Genomic DNA, 15,856 nt, shown 5'->3' with positions numbered 1-15,856 from the left:
GTAGGACATAAAGGGGTGGGAGGGTGAGGGCTGGGTTTGGACAGGATCAGGCCTGGCACCTGCTCACCAAGCTGAGATGCCCCAATGGGAGCCTGCTCGATCACCAGCAGCTTGGAAGACAGACAGGCCAATGAGTGAGACAGTAGGGGTGACTGTGAGAGGCCCAATGTAGCTGAGCAGGGCCCCAGGCAGCCCCATCAGCCCAATCACCACCTCCACCACACTGGCCACCATGATTGCACCTTGGACCTAGAAGGGCAAAATGAGCTATATGTCATTATGTAAAGGTCATGACATGGCTACCAGCAGGACAAAAGTTCCAAGATTACCTCTTCAAATCCCCCAACATAGCAGTGGCCCTCACTGCCATCTAGCCCCCTCCCCAGGTCCTAGCATCCTCTACCCACCTCTCGCATCCGTGGGTGCCAGATATGAGAGGTGTTCAAGGGCTGACTCCAGTTACCGTAGATCTCCTCTGTGGTCAGGGACATGACATGGACAAAAGATGGACAGGGGAAGAAGATGTTGCCATGAACACATCTTGGTGTCTGAACTCAGGATATTTGCTCAGACTTCCAGATCCCTGGGCCTCCCCTCTCTTTCAACCCAGATCCAAAACATGTGCCCACCTTCTGGGGGACATTTCCATTTCTCCAGGGCCAGGATGGCTTTGGCTGGAACCAAAAACGCAAAGGCACTGGCCTGGAACAGTGGCAGCCTGGAGGAGAGAGCAGAGCAGAAGGGTGAGGTGGGGTGGCAGGAGAGACATAGAGAGGCCCAGGGACACCGAGGGACAAGGAAAGGGGAGGGCAGAGGGAAGTCATTGAGACCCCATGCAGGACTTTAACATTTTTTTTCTTTTCTTGGCGGGGGATGTTGCTGGAGATTCAACCCTGGGGGTGCTTTACCACTGAGTAACATCCCCAGTCCCTTTTAATTTTTATTTTGAGATGGGGTCTCATGAAGTTGCTGAGATTGGCCTGAATTTATGATCCTCCTGCCTCAGCTCCCTACCACCAGTAACTGGGATTCGATTAGGGCCACTAACAGTCTCTAACAAAGAAAAAAGACAACAGGCTCCCCCAGCTCCAAACCTACACCTCACTGTGAGGGCCAGCCTGACGCAAGTGGACATCTTAGTTCTGGCATCAGAGATGTACTTACCACCTTCCCCCAGCCACCTCCCAGCCATCTTTTTTTTTTTTTTTAATATTTATTTATTTTTTAGTTCTCGGCAGACACAACATCTTTGTTTGTATGTGGTGCTGAGGATCGAACCCGGGCCGCATGCATGCCAGGAGAGCACGATACCGCTTGAGCCACATCCCCAGCCCCCTCCCAGCCATCTTTTTGCCATCCTGGCCTAGGACTATGCATTGGGACAGAGGCTCCCAGCCCACACAGCAGCTCGAAGCCGGCTCATGCCCTTGGGACACAGAGGTGAGTGGTCCTGAGCAAAGTAGAGCCTAAGAGGAGGTGAACCCAGGTAGGGCACATTCCTTAAGCCTACAGACTCTGTTCTTGAGGAGCCCCAGAGCAAGTTCCCTAAATTCAGAGTAGAAGCCCTGATGCCTGGCTCTGTGGCTGGCCCAGGGGTAGGACTGGCAGGTAGGGCCTGAAGTGGTTAGGTTTTTTTGGTCCATAAAAGCCCTCTGAGGGAGACCAATTGGTCCTGTGTGTCACAGAGTGTGTGTGTGTGTGTGTGTGTGTTGGGGGCCGAGGCAGCTTACCGGATGCCCAGTGTGGTCTGGATGAGAGTGGTAATACCCACACATACGAAGATGGTGCCGATGAGCTGGCTGATCATGTTCTGGTCTTGGCCCACACACAGTGCCTCGGCCAGGAGGAAGGGAACAGCGATGGTGCCGCTAAAGCATGTCAGGTAATGCTGTGAGTGGCAAGAGAAGAATTATGAGGCAGGGCCTACAGAGCTCACGGGAAAGGGCCACCCTAGGTCCTCATGCCTTTCTCACAGGGCCTGAACCCCGGTGCCCTGGCAGTGCACCCCCTATTACACTCCCCACAAAGCATTCCCACTCTGGGAGTCACTAAATCTTCCCCCAAGTTGTTCCTGTGTCTGGGCCCTCCTCCCTGCCACCAACTCTCAACCTGGTAGACACCAAAATCCTTTCTCAGGCCTTCTCTGTGTCTTCTGTGTTTCTGCTTGGTGACAGTCACCATGCTGACCTTAGCTTTCTCTTCCTCTTACCCAAGGTAACCTTGCTGGCCAGGGAGGGGCTGGGATACTTGGGGAGTGCCAGAGAGGCCCTAGGGCAGGGAGGGGACAACCTACCTGGAAGCCAAGCAGGATACACAGGTACCAAGGTGGCACATCCTCAATCTTGTACAACATGTCAAATTTGGGCTCCGTGGGCAGGGGCATCTGTGGATCCCTGGTGGAATTTCCTGTTGAGCCCGGAGACTCATGCTGGGGCAGTAAAGAGAAGCAGCTCAAGGTGGAATAATGGGGTGGGCAAGATTCAGGCTGTCCCAGAATCAATCAGGTAACCTGAGTGGCCTGTCAGCAATGTAGAGTGAGGCCCTGGCCTGGGGTCTCCCCACCCTCCCCCACAGTCCCTGCAGGGGCAGGATACACTGTGCTGGCCCCGAGAGCCCTCAGGATAAGGACATTTTAGCAGGGGGATGGTCCAAGTCAGAAGACCCCTAAAGAACTAGGGATGGAGCCCAGAGGGCAAGAAACTGTGGAGAAACAACTCTGGTCCCACCACTGCTCCTGGAGGTCCTTAACGGTATGGCTGACAATGAGGCTGGGTCCTTACTGGCCCTCAAGCTCAAGCCAGCCAGTTACAAAATTAAAGGCTCCTTCACCTCCCCCTCCATCCCATCCCATCTCCCTATTGCCACATTCAGCTTGGGACTGTCACTTGTTATCAAGTTCATCAGAATTTCTGTCCCTGCCCTCCCAGAGAGGCCTATACAGGTCCTCCAGCCCCCACTCACCCTACCCCTGCCCAGCTTCCCCCAATCCCCCAGCACCTGTGTCCGGCCCTCGGGATCCGTCTGAGCCCTCATGTTTGGGGCACAGGTTTGAGAAGCTCCTGAGAAAAAGAGGATGACTTTATGAAGGCCAAGAAGGACTTTACTCCACGCATCAGACATTGTTCGAAGTAAATCTGTAACCAGGTCCCTAGCTCCAGATTGCGAAAGGGGGATCTGGGCAGAGGTAAGATATTAACCCTGGCTAGGTGGTAAAGGCCACCCAAGTCTCTGCCACGTTTGCCTCCTGGGCCCTCCCCTCCCTGCCCACACCTGAGCCTGGCACGAGACCTGTGCTTGTTTCCCAGAGAGGGACAGTCTTGGAAGTTCACCACAGGTGAGGTGAGAGGAAAGGGATTGGAAATGGGCACTTGTGATGTCACGCTCTGCCATTAATTAATAACAAGTTAACCCTTATCATCATTGTCATAATCATTCTCATTACTGAGGAATGACTGCATGCCAAGCCATACCTTTGTATATATATGCACTGTCACGTGAATGCCCTGGGGCTCAGTGTATTAACCCTTTCATGGCTCAGGATACAAGAGAGTAATATGACCAAGGCCACACAGGTAGCTAGATTTCAGAAAACAAGCCCTAAAATTCAGGTTGACTGAAGCTGTCCAGTCTCTACAGCCCTTCATCACTCAGGATCTTGAGGCAGTAGCAGACAGGTCTGTGCAGCCTGTGTTTTTTGGCACTAGAGATTTAACCTAGGGGTGCTTTGCCACTGAGCTACATTCCCAGTCCTCTCAATTCTATTTATTTATTTATTTAGTTAGCTATGGTACAGGGGATTGAACCCAGGGGCACTTAATTACTGAGCCACATCACCAGCCCATATATATATATATATATATATATATATATATATATATATATATTTGTTTTTTTTTTAATGTGGTGCTGAGGATCAAACCCAGTGCCTTGCACCTGTTAGGTGAGCACTCTAACACTAACTCTAACACAACTCCAGCCTCTTTTTTTTAATATTTATTTTTTAATTGTAGGTGGACACAATACCTTTAGTCTATTTATTTTTATGTGGTGCTGAGGATCCAACCCAGGGCCTCGAATGTGCTAGGTGAGCACTCTACTGCTGAGCCACAACTCCAGCCCAAGCCTCTTATATTTTATTTTGAAACAGAGTCTAGCTAACTTGCTTAGGGCCTCCCTAAGTTGCTGAAGCTGGCTTTGAAGTTACAATCCTCCTGCCTCAGCATATGCTACCGTGTCTGGTTCCTCTTTATTTTTTATTTTGAGACAGGGTCTCCTTAAGGCTGAAGGCCTTCCTAACCTAACCTCAAACTTGTGATCCTCCTGCCTCAGCCTCCCAAATCTCAGGAAATAGTGGTATGGGCCATTGCGCCCAACTCCGAGTATTAGGAATCTTAATATAGCAACAACAGATAATTAAACTGAGCATGGGGTCTTTGTAAGGACTGGGCCCCATGTGCCCATATCACACAACCCCATAAGCCAGTCCTGTGCCCAACCTATTTCCCTTCTGAGCTTCTAGCCCAACCCAGCCAAAAGTCTAGGGACTGCCAGAGAGGAAGCGGGGTGTGCCAGCTTAGAGCCCAAGCTGATGGGGAGTGGGCCTGGGATCCCCATATGCTTCCCTCTGGTCTGCTCCATCCCTAGCCACCCCAGGTTGCACCTACTTGGGGGTTGCTGTGCCCATGGCCAGGCGTGGCCCCAGGGGCCCAGAGGCAGCACCGCTCTCCAGCTGGGCAAAAGCTTCATTTTGTAGCCCTGAGTCTGGTTGTCTGTCTTTCCTTCAGTTTATTCCTTTGTCCACCTTGCTGCTTCTCTTCCTCTTGGCTCCTGCTCCCAGGTTCCTAAAGTTGTCTGACTAGTTTGGAACCTCTGCAACTCCTTAGGACTGGCCTTTCCACCTCCACCCCCTGCAGGCACAGCTCCTTGGACACTCAATTTAACTGATACCACACCTCAAGGCACCTGACTGGTGGGACTATTGTCTATGTCCTGAGGCATAGTAGCCCAGATGGCCCTATACCACTCAGACTCACACAGTCCCTACCAAAACACAGGGTCGTGGACCTCTCAGAGGCAACCACCCACATTCACATTTTATATTTTTGTTGGCTCCACCAGTTCCTTGGGCCCTGGAACCAGTGCCTGGGGGTTCGATCTCTTCTGGGGTAAGGGCCAGGAAAAAAGGGGCCCCAGGCAGAGTCTGGAACAGGTGATGGGATGTGTGGAGTTGGGGCTCCAGAGAGGCTCACAGGGCAACTGGAGTGGTCAGGGCGTGTCTGGGACACCCCATTCCTCTAGAGTGGAGCTTACCCTACCCCCCAAATCTGAATCTTCTTACAGCCCCACCACTACTAGGCCTGGGACTTGGCCTGAACCTCTGTTGTCTAAATCTCAATTTCTGCATCTGTCAATGGGGATTAGAGTGTGTTCTGCCCATCTTCCAGGACATCAGTGGGTCAGAAACATGAGGGAAACTGTAAGTTGTAGTGCTGTTACTGAAAGCTCAGTCCTTGTCCCTGATGCCAATCCAATAATGAGGACATGGCTTTGAGAAAAAGGAAAAAGAAGTTTCATTGCTTTGCTAGCAAAGGAGAAACAAAGAGGACTCCTGTCCCAGAGGTTGTAATTCTGCCCATCAGGGGTTATCAGAGTTGTAATTCACTTGTTAATTTGGGAGATAGTCATTTCTGAGATCTTCCGGTGAATTACTTGTTCCTGTAGTGGGTGTGTACTTGGACAGATAACTCTGCCTAGGATGGACAAGAAAGGTAATCCTGTTTCCCCTGAGATGGGGGAGAGAGAGGGATTAGGGAGGAGCAGGGAGAGAGGAAGAGAAAGAAACATCCTTTTCAGAATCAGTTGCAGCGGCAGAGCATCAAGGGCTACATTCAAAGCATAAAGTGGACCACTGTCCCACTGCTACCTGATCCCAGGTTCCCATACCCAGGTGGGGCCCAAGGCTCCTTTCTGAAGGGTAAGGCCCTTGTCCAGAATTTCTAGAGAGAGCTGTATGAGAGCCAAGATGCTGACTCAGCTAGTTCTAGGAATCCTGCCCTGGCTCAGGTGTGCACTGTGGCCCAATCACCCCAGCTGCAGCCCATGGAAGAATGCAGAGAGTAAGGGCCACTAGGCAGAGAGCAAGAAGATATATTCTGTTGTCTTTGTTTTTTGTTTATTTGGTACCAGGAACTGAACCCAGGGGTGCTTAATCTCTGAGACACATTCCCAACCCTTTTTATTTTTTGAGACAGGGTCTTAGTAAGTTGCTTAGGGCCTTACTAAAATTGCTGAGGCTGACCTCAATTTTGAGATCCTCTTGCCTCAGCCTCCAGAGACACTGGGATTATGTAGGTGTGCCACCAAGCCTGACAGGAGACTTGTTCTGGGAGCAGCACAGATTGCATGGCGCAGATGCATAGATGTGGCCACAAGGTGGCCGCCTGTGGTTTCCTTGATTTTCTTTCTCTCCTGTTGAAGCTGAGGATCGGGGCTGTCCCTGTTCCATAGGCCTTTCATAGCTTACTCATATTTCCAGCCAAGCCAGCTCTCACACCTCTAGGGAGTTGTAGTGATGTCTATTTGGTCTTTTCTAGAAGGAACACCAGCAGAAATACCAATGTCTGTCTTCCCAGCCCCCAACACACCTTTTGCAGGCAGGAGTTAAGATCACTGGGTTTTATTTGAGTTCAGAGAAAGACTATGTCCCTCCCAGGCCCTAGTGCCCCAGAGTGTAGGAGGAAAGAGCAGCAGCACCTCCCTGCCCTCTGGCAGCCTGCAGAAAGAACAGGAAAGGTCCAGAGGCGGTCCCAGCTTCTCTTTAAGGGATAGGAGTAGTGATGGACTAGAGCTCTTTCCTTGTGGCTGTCTCCTTGTCCAAACAGGCCCCCTGGGAGCCCCCACACAGCAGTGCCTCCAGAGCTCCTCGGCCTTGTTGGTGGGCTTTGTAGATCTGGTCTTCTCCAAACTCTCCCAGGTAGTGAAAGCATGTTTCAGAGAGCCTACGGGAGCCCAGTAGGAGACTTGGACTCTGCCCAGCCCACAAGGAAGTCATGGGCAGACCAAGGCTCCCATAGCCCCACCCCATCCCCCACCCCATCATCACCTGATGGGCCAGGGGCCTCCTGTGATCATCACACTGATGCTTGGCTCTGTCCCCTTGCTAAGACCTGGGCCAGTGAGATGTTTCACCTGGTTCACTTCTTGGATACCATAGCTGGTGAGCAGGAAGGGGAAGGATATACCATTGGTGGGAGCCAGACCAGGGAGAAAGACCTATTTCCATAACAGGCTGGGCACTTGGGCATTTGAGCTGAGAGGGAAAGACCCTGGCTCAAGGTTGCACAGAGACTTTCTGTTGGCCATTTTGTCTCGAACTTGCTCCCAGCTCTATAGCCCAGGGTTCATGGTACCCAGCCCCCTCCCTCAAGCCAGGCCAGAGCCCCCAAGGAATATGGGTGTGGTGGGAGTGGAAGGGGGATCTGCACCCACCAGCCCTGCTCCTGAAGGAGGGAGGCAGGGGCCAAATTGACAACTCACTCCTGCCAGTTCTGGGAGCAACTTCGGTCCAGGATGTCTGTGTATATGGACTCACTCAGCCCCTGTGTCCCCCTGGAGTCTGGATGATGAAGCTTGGCCTCTGCCTTTGCCAGATGTTGCCACATCTAGAACATGGAGAGGCTAGGAGCCAGGGGGTTGGCTGCAGGTCAGTGGTGGGGAGGAGGGGAACACAAGTCTCTGGGGATGATGTGGCAAGGGAGCGGTTCAAGCAGGAAGCACCTGTGAAGCAGGCTTCAGGACTTATCCCCCAGGTCCCCAAAGCTGGGACTGGGCCAATGGAGGCAGCATCCACTCCCCTGAGATGGGGATGGAAATACTGAGATGGAAGTTTAGGCCCAGGCACTGTCCCTGCCATTTGGGCACATCTACCCAATAGCACATGCCATTTTAAACCATAAGAATGAGGAAAGCAGAAAGAAACACACACACATGTACTCCTAAGCCATGTGTATAAACATGCGCATGCGTGCGTGTGTGCACACACACACACACACAGAGGCATGTTAGTATGCTCCACGAGGCAAGTGTGCACTGAGACACACATATTTGTACATGTATCCACTCAACATATGTACCCCACATATACATATAAAAGGCACCCTGTGGATTTGGGGAAGGAGTCAGACCTGAGGGTGGGTCTGAAAGGGAGTCTAAGAAAATGAGTAATTCCCTCGCTAAACAGTATCTCAGGATACTGTGGGGGCGTCCCAGATCATCTGCTTTCTGTTGGGCAGGCGGATGAGTAAACTGAGGTTCAGGTGATGTGGGGTTGCAATCTTTTGGAAGGCTGGGTCTGGGCTTGATGCCTGGTGATGGGGGTTGAGGATTAAAGGCCAGTGGTGGAATCTGAGGTAGATAGAGGGGTCTGGGTAGGGACAGGGGGAACTGCTGGAGGGGAAGGACTCACCTGATAGGACACGGCCCTGCAAGCATCACAGCGCAGGTGAGCAGGCATGTGGGCTGAGTACTTCTCCTCCTCATCAAGCTGTGGGGCAGTGGCTGAGAGCCAGGCCTTTTCTCCAAGGCCCCTGGGGGCAGCCCAGGTTCCTAACAGCAGCAGTAGTGGCAGTGACAGTCTCATGGCCTCCTGAGTGAGCTCACTGAGCATGCACTGTGGTTGGGGTGCAGATGTACATGCTCATGGGTGCAGTGGAAACTGCTTCTGTCCCAGACCAATGGGGAACTGACACCTCACCCCTCCCCCAGGGCCCTAGAGATGCCACGTGTGCTCTTCCTCCAGCAGGACCCTGGCAACTCAGCTCCATTTCATAGTCAGGGAAAAATGAGGCAAATAGAGGGGCTGTGTCTGTTCAAGGACAGGTAGGGGTTGGCTGCAACCTCACGCTGGGATCTGGTCAAGTGGCAGGCACTTGCATGAGGAAGTAGTTGATTACTGTCATCTTTATTCTTTAACATGAAAGCTCATAGAGAAGTGACAAATCCTCCAGCTAGAGAGGCCATGTTGAGATTGGAATCCAAGCCTGATTGACTTCCAAAGTCCACTGGCCCCTCAGCCACTGAGATGAATGTGGCCATAAGGGTGGTTGCCAACTTAGGTTTCCCTTCCTGGGAGGCAAGTTCATCCAGGCAGGGAGGTCAGAGTGTGTAAAGGCATGTGTCCTTCCATAACCCTGGGTTCCCCTCAACCTAGGGCAGACCTAGGCACGAAAGGACATTGTGGAAGGTCTTAAGAAGCCCAAGAAGGAAATTAGGCACCTTACACCAATCATCATTTCAGCCACCATGGCTCATGGTCAGCTATTTATTGCACAACAGGATGAGGCAAGGTGCCCAGAGGTGGGCTGGGACCCAAGGTTTTCCATACCATCAGGACCCATGTCCTTGGCCAAGAGCTGTCCAGGTTATTCTGACTCAAAGTTCACCTAGTCGGCTTCCAGTCCAGGGCAAGGGACCGGAACACAAGGAACATGGGCCCCAAGGTCGGTAACAAGGAAGGCATTGATTCCCGTCTCTGACACTGTTTCTAATGGGAACTGTTTTTCCCAAACACATCACTTCACACCCCAGTCATTTCAGGCTCCGGAACCACACACAGACCCCCAGGCATACACACACACACCCCCTCCAGCTCCTTCAGCCTCCTCAGAGGCTCTTAGAATCTCTCAGAAGCTCCTAGAATCTCAGGACAGTTGGAGCACAGGTTCTGGGTCCTGTCCTTTCCTGTGCTATGACCATCCCGCTCCTCTCTGGGCACTGTTATCACATGTGTGATAAAAACTGAGAATTTTGTCCTCTCCAGTCTACTTCACACAGGGCCCACCCCTCCTACTGCCAGCCCAAACCCACCTTCCAGCCACTCAGAGGGGTCAAAGCCTCCCCTGGAAGCCAACAGCCCAATTTCCTCCTCTTGTAAGTTTTTTTATTTTTATTTTTTCTGTGTTGGGGATGGAACCTAGGGGCACTTAACCTTTAGCACTCACCTACATCCCCAGCCCTTTTAAAAAATTTATTTATTTATTTTTGTGGTGCTGGGGATTGAACCCAAGACCTCATGCATGTGAGGCAAGCACTCTACCAACTGAGCTATATCCCCAGCCCCCAAATTTATTTATTTTGAGACAGTGTCTCACTAATTTGCTGAGGCTGGTCTTGAACTTTTGCATCCAGCTTTGTAAATCCTTGGTGATTTATTTTACCTGTTCTTACCTGAGTGGAAATGGCTGATGCCTGCACTCCTAAGATGAGCCAGCTCAGCTCCCAGGGCTCTGAGAACCAGAGACTGGAGTTGAGGGGAGGAAGGAAAAGCTAGGCTTCCCAATGAGGGCCACAGCCACCTGGACCTACCTCACTCTAGCCTTTTCACCCCCAATTCCAGGCTGACTCCCCATACTCCCCCCCCACATTGCTTGCTCACTCCACCTCCACCTGCTGCCTGCACAGCTCCCTTTCTTAGTTCCAACTTGGCCTGGGGCTGCGCTAGCCACTTTCCCCTACAGCCTCCCAGACCAAAGCTCAGCTACTTTTCCAAAAAACAGACTTGATGACTAGAGTCCTTCCTCTTCATCTGAACAGTGCTCACTGGCCTGCTCCACATCAACTAGGCCCATTTTCAGGAGAGGACAGACAGCTCACCACCTCTGGAGACCACCCTGTTCCTGCACATCCCATTCCCACTGCCCTTTGGGAACACCCCCTCAGGCTGGTTTCCTCCCATTCCTTGCCAACATAAACACATACACAAACACGCCACACTCTGGGAATGCGGTGGGAAAGGGATATACATTTTTGTTGGGGTAGGAAGAAGCCAGCTACCTCCTGAACTCCAGCTCCATCAACCGGGGGTCTCACATACCTTCTTTGAAAATGACTTCTGGCCTGAAGACTGGCTGGAACAGACCAAAAAAGGTGATGGAAGGAAAGGTCAGGGAATTGGAAGCCAGAAACTCTAGACCATTTAGGGGGCCTCAACTCCACGTGGATCAGGCCCTAAGGCCTCACAACGGGAACACAGAGCCCTTGCTAGGCTGGGTGGGATGATCCGAGCGGGCAGGTGGGGCACAGAGGAGCAGAGATGGAGCGGGACTGGGAGTCCCGCTCATGGGGAGGTAGTACATCCCGTCCAGGGGTCCTGCCTCAGAGGCCCAGGGCAGCTGGGAGCTGCTGAGGGCAGGTAGGCCCGAGGATGGCGGGAGTGAGAGGCCAGGAATAGACCCATAGGCAGGCGGGTAGAGGCCAGGCCCCAGGGATAGCGGGGTGTAGATGTGGCTGGGCTGCCTGGGGGATGAGTGCGGTAGCAGCACCTCCACATACTGCCCGCTCTCGGGGTCGAAGAGCAGCCGCAGCCTCGGCTGCCGCGGCGCCTCCACAAAGTAGTAGCGGCCGGTCTCTGGGTCCACCAGGACCTTCCCCGGGTGCGTGGCTCCCAGAGGCCTGAGCATTGCCTGGGAGAGGCCTTGAGGGGACCGGTCCGTGGGAGGTGCAGAAGCAGCGCGGGGCTGGGGCCGAGCTGTCATGCTGGCCAACGCCTGGGACTCCCGCAGAGCGGGGGAAGCTGCGGATTCGGGGGTCGCAGCAGGGGCCTCTAGTTTGGGTGCAATCCCAGGGCTCGAGTTAGGGCATGCCTGAGGGGAGCCGGGGCAGGATAGTCGCGTCACTGAGGGTCCTAAAGAGGACCGCTGGGGTGAGCTGCGAGCGCCGCCTAGGGGACTGGTCCGACCCTCGCCGTCGGGAACCAGGCGCTGTGTTTTGGCGTCCGGATTCTCTCCGCCCGGACTGCGGACTAGGACTCTCGAGATCCTCTCTGGCCGCCCGCCTAAGGCCAAAGCACCAGGCAAGCGGATTTCAGTGCGCGCGAAGGGTTTGGCTGTGCTGTTCTCTGCCCTCCGCCGCAAGACCCCGTTGGGCTGCGAGGCGTCCCGTGGGACTGTGTCGTGGGATGGCTCAGGGGACTCGTAGGGGTGCTGCACGACCGGCAGAAAATCCTTGAGAAAAACGGAAGTGTAGTGAGCTGGTGCGGGGGACCCCAGCACCTGATGCTCTGGCGTCTTTGATGCATCGCCCTCCTCCCCGCTAGAATCCGAAGGAGGCCCAGGTAGCCCTGAGCTTGGGCTTCCGGATGGGAAGCTTGGAGCGTACGTGGTCTTAACTATCTTGCGCACATCTCGCGGCCGCGGAACAGCCACGCGTGAGCGTCCAGAGGCCACTTCAGAGTACAAAGCTTCTGGGCGCACATCAGCGTCCAGGGTCCTCACGACGTGACTGCTCAGGGGCGGCTCAGGGGCCTCTGTCTTTGGCGATGGCTCGGTGCTTGTGAGGACAAGATTCGGACTCTCTCGCGTGGGGGTGCTCTGCACCTCCGTAAGTTCTGGAGTCCCGGGTGCGGCTGGTGTAGGCGGTGCCAACTCCTCAGCTACACCATTCATAGCTTCCCGCGTAAACGCTGTCGACGAGCCCTGGACCATGGGACCCCCTGTCCCTTGGGGCGATGGGCTCCGCATTCCAACAGCACGATCTTCCGCCTCCCAAGGGAACAAGGCCAACGAAGACCGGCTTGTACCCGGCCCTACAGCCTCTCCTACTGCTGGTTGCGGAGCGTCCCACAGGGAAGGAACTTCAGGGGGTGAGCTCCTTACTCCAGGAGCACCCTGATTCCAGTGGGAAAGAGTTGGAGGGGAAGGGGTCCTCCTGCTGGAAGTTTCCTCCACAGAGGGATTCTGATTTTCCCAAGCAGACGATGCTTCAGGGAAAGACGGGCTACTCACCCTCCGTTCAGTCTGATCCCGTGGGGACGGGCAGTGAGGACCCCGCTCGGCCCCATTTGGAGCCTGCCACAATGGAGAAGGGCTCCTTGGCCTCACAGACCTACTCGGAATTTCCGAGGGGTCCCTAGACTTAAAAGGTGGACTATGTGCCCTAAGAAAGGTTCGATTCGGGGTCTCTCGTGGGAACCGAGTCTTGGGTTCCTGGTTTCGTGCCTCCTGGATCTTTTCCTCCGATTGCAGGAAGATACTGGAACTAACAGGACCCAAAGGCTCGGTGCCGGGCATGGGCTTGTCGCGCCGAATCGCGCGCTCCCGTAGGCTGGGCCAAGGCCGCGGGGCTCTCGCCCGGACCAGATTATCTTGATCTCGAAGTAGCCGAGACTTAGCCTCTTCCAGGACCACGTGGGTGCTGCCGGACGTTTCCCGAGTCTCAGGTTTTGGCCGCTCAGTGGGCCGAAAGGTGGTGCTGCTTGGCTCCGGGGCAGTGGGACCCATTTTTCTGGCCAATGCTGTCTGCACTAGGCCTGCAGCGGCCTGCAGGCGTCCCATTGACTCGTCTAGGGAGCCAGTGCGCAGGAACAGTGGGGGGCGCGGCGCGCCAGCCGTTCTCGAGGGACTTGGGGGCCGGGGGCGAAGCTCGATCTGACGCTTCGGCACGGTCCTGGGCCTGCTTGGAGCGGTGTGCTCCTCCTCCAGCGCCACCTCCACACACTCGAACTGCGCTGAGGCCACAGGACTTGGCCCACCGGGCCGCAGCTCCAGATAGGTGGCCCAGCGGGAGCCACCGTCGGGGGACTGGGGCTGCAGTTGCATAGGGGAGGATGACGCTGGCTCCGGCAGCGACGGTTTGCTTAAAGCCGGCGCCATGAGCTCTTGCACCTCGCAGTCCTCGGCATCTGAGCTGCTGAACAGAGGCCTGGCGCTGAAGATGACTTCCATCTCCCCCGACGGCAGCATGCGCAGCTGGGGCTGGGGTGGTGGCGGGCCGAAGCCCGGACCTCGAGGGAAACCCGAGCCGCACCAGATCTGCTGGCTGCTATTCTGGGAGCTGACAGACAGGCGAGGCTGCGTATCCACCCCCCGCCTAGGTACCACGCAGGGCCAATTCTCCTGGCCTTCAGCGTCCGGCCCAAAGTCCGGGGGCTCTGGAGAATCCGGAGCTGTGTGGTAGGAGCCAGATGAACCTGAGGAATCCTGGCGACGCGCGGGGGCCGCGGGCATCCACCTCGGGAGCCCAGGCAGCTCTTGCGGGACGAGTGCGGTCAGCATGGTGGGCCGGACACCGCGCACTACCTCTCTCGCAGTGCCTCTGCTGGTGGCGCCGGTACTGTCCCCGCCCCGCCGGAGGATGCGATGGGGTCAAAGCGCCTTAAAGCGGCCGCGTCCACTCGCAAGTCAGCGGCGTTGGCAGCAGGAGAGAAGTGAGCCTCAAGCCCCCAAGGCAAACCTCCCCCTTTCTCCAAGACTCCGGGGTAGGACTCCAAGGTTTGGACTGACAGGTGAGAGGAAGGCAGGCCCACCTTTGGCGCAGGCAGCTAGATCGAACTTCACCTAATACAAGTGAGGGAACCTGGGCTACTCAAGTAGGGGCTAGCCTGAGGTCAAGCCTGTGGTGTGCAGCGCGTGTGCTATTCAAGTTGAACAGGAAATCAGACCATCAGGCCAGAGAACTCAGGTCTTGCTATTGCCACCTCCCCTCAGTCCCAAGCTTCTAGATTTTGCAAGGCAAGACCCCTCCCCCACCCTCTCATGGCTTGCCCTGTCAGAGTTCATGAATTTCCTCCACCACACTCATCCTGCCCCAACAACCTTCCATACTGTGGAGCATCATGAGAGGCCTCCCCCAGCTCCAACAAAAGTTGTGCTGGGGCCTCAAGATGGTTCTGATCACCGCAAGACAGACTGCCCTTAGTGAGGCTTTGGAAGGGGCTGAAGTGGACGGCTTTACTTTTTATAAACTGCCTTAGTGCCCAGAAGATGCCCTGGATATGCCCTTGGGAAACTCGTGTGGTCCCCTCTAAAGCCCCCAGGCAAAAAAAAAGCCCTGTGTGCCCTCACAGGCCCTCATTCCAACCCCCACAACCTTTGGTCCTGCCCTAGGGGCAGGCATTGGTGGGGGAGCTGCCACCACCTGTCATTGTCTTATGACAATGGGCACCATTTGCCCTTCAATTCTGGCTTCAAGGTCTTGCTATGACTCAGGCCCCAGCTGGCCCTGGATCAAGAATTCTGGCCTGTATATTCACCCTCACATTGACCCAGAAGAGGCTATACTTGACAAATCTGACTCAGCCTCATGGGTGCCCTGCCTGGGTATCCCCTTGTTCACCAAGAGCACACTCAGTGATGGCTTCTGAAAGGATATATCCTGTCCTTTGTATTGAGCCCTACCTGTGCAACTTGGGCAAGTGGCTGCTCCTTCCCAGATGATTTCTCACATTAAAAAAAGATACAGGTCAGTGATACAGCACTTGCCTAGCATGTGTGAGGCCCTGCGCTCAATCCCCAGTATTTAAAATGAAAAAGATACAGCATTGTGGTTTTCCCGCATCCATTTGTGAAGACTGATGAGCTTCTGTTTGGGGGAGGTAGAAGAGGATACAACTGTGATTCACAGGTATAATATTCTTGTTAGGCGATAGCAACTGGTTTCTCAGATCTGTTGGGGGTCCTGGAACCTGCTGTCTTTGAAGTCTCTGGTCAGGGCTTCTCATGCACAAACAGAGATATATTTAAGGAGTACTGAGAGTGGGGTGAGATGTTGCTGAGATGTTGATATATATATATATATATATATATATATATATATATATATGGATTAAATACCAAAAGTAAGGGATGGTGCCAACTAGCAAAGACCCAGCTCCCCTCTTAGCTATAACCCTGACTCCCTTGGACCCCACCCCCACCCTGCTTTCAGGAGTTGGAGGATTGAGGAACATCCCCTCACAAGCCCAGAAGTAGCCTGGCAGGTGGTGGTTCAATGCATGTCCCCCAAGCAATTCCTGTTGACTACAGGTCATCAAGGACCAGGAGACAGACGGACAGAAGTGACTGTTGCCTCTTCCCTTGCCCCT

The 15,856-nt window shown here is 54.3% G+C and overlaps 3 protein-coding genes across 4 annotated transcripts in view; all 3 read right to left on the bottom strand.

Moving 5' to 3' along the window:
* Slc23a1 (solute carrier family 23 member 1) overlaps positions 1 to 3,153 on the bottom strand; it is a 30,741-nt gene extending 27,588 nt beyond the window's left edge. For both annotated transcript variants that reach the window (XM_046460024.2, XM_046460023.2), the window contains exons 1-6: positions 2,998 to 3,153; positions 2,294 to 2,428; positions 1,731 to 1,888; positions 630 to 718; positions 408 to 475; positions 68 to 249 (exon numbers count right to left, since the gene is read on the bottom strand). In XM_046460024.2, coding sequence (XP_046315980.2) covers positions 68 to 249; positions 408 to 475; positions 630 to 718; positions 1,731 to 1,888; positions 2,294 to 2,428; positions 2,998 to 3,120 — 755 coding nt within the window. In that variant the 5' untranslated portion in view covers positions 3,121 to 3,153. The remainder of the gene's footprint in view (positions 1 to 67; positions 250 to 407; positions 476 to 629; positions 719 to 1,730; positions 1,889 to 2,293; positions 2,429 to 2,997) is intronic.
* Positions 3,154 to 6,660: 3,507 nt separating this feature from the next.
* On the bottom strand, positions 6,661 to 8,696 carry Mzb1 (marginal zone B and B1 cell specific protein). Its single transcript, XM_046460129.2, has 4 exons — positions 8,465 to 8,696; positions 7,537 to 7,661; positions 7,103 to 7,213; positions 6,661 to 6,998 (listed from the first exon to the last, which is right to left on the bottom strand). The coding sequence occupies exons 1-4, from the start codon at positions 8,663 to 8,665 to the stop codon at positions 6,842 to 6,844; spliced, it is 594 nt and encodes a 197-aa protein (XP_046316085.1). The 5' UTR covers positions 8,666 to 8,696; the 3' UTR covers positions 6,661 to 6,841.
* Positions 8,697 to 9,286: 590 nt separating this feature from the next.
* Positions 9,287 to 14,467, bottom strand: Prob1 (proline rich basic protein 1). The gene has a single exon (XM_046460126.2). The coding sequence runs from the start codon at positions 14,046 to 14,048 to the stop codon at positions 11,013 to 11,015; it is 3,036 nt and encodes a 1,011-aa protein (XP_046316082.1). The 5' UTR covers positions 14,049 to 14,467; the 3' UTR covers positions 9,287 to 11,012.
* Positions 14,468 to 15,856: the final 1,389 nt, after the last annotated feature.

Source organism: Marmota monax, unplaced genomic scaffold (assembly GCF_021218885.2).
Source record: "Marmota monax isolate L192 unplaced genomic scaffold, Marmota_monax_Labrador192_F-V1.1 WCK01_AAM20220418_F8-fsc00006, whole genome shotgun sequence".
In the NCBI taxonomy this organism is placed as follows: domain Eukaryota; kingdom Metazoa; phylum Chordata; class Mammalia; order Rodentia; family Sciuridae; genus Marmota; species Marmota monax.
The sequence above is the reverse complement of the archived record's forward strand: the minus strand, read 5'-3'. Positions and strand labels throughout refer to the sequence as shown.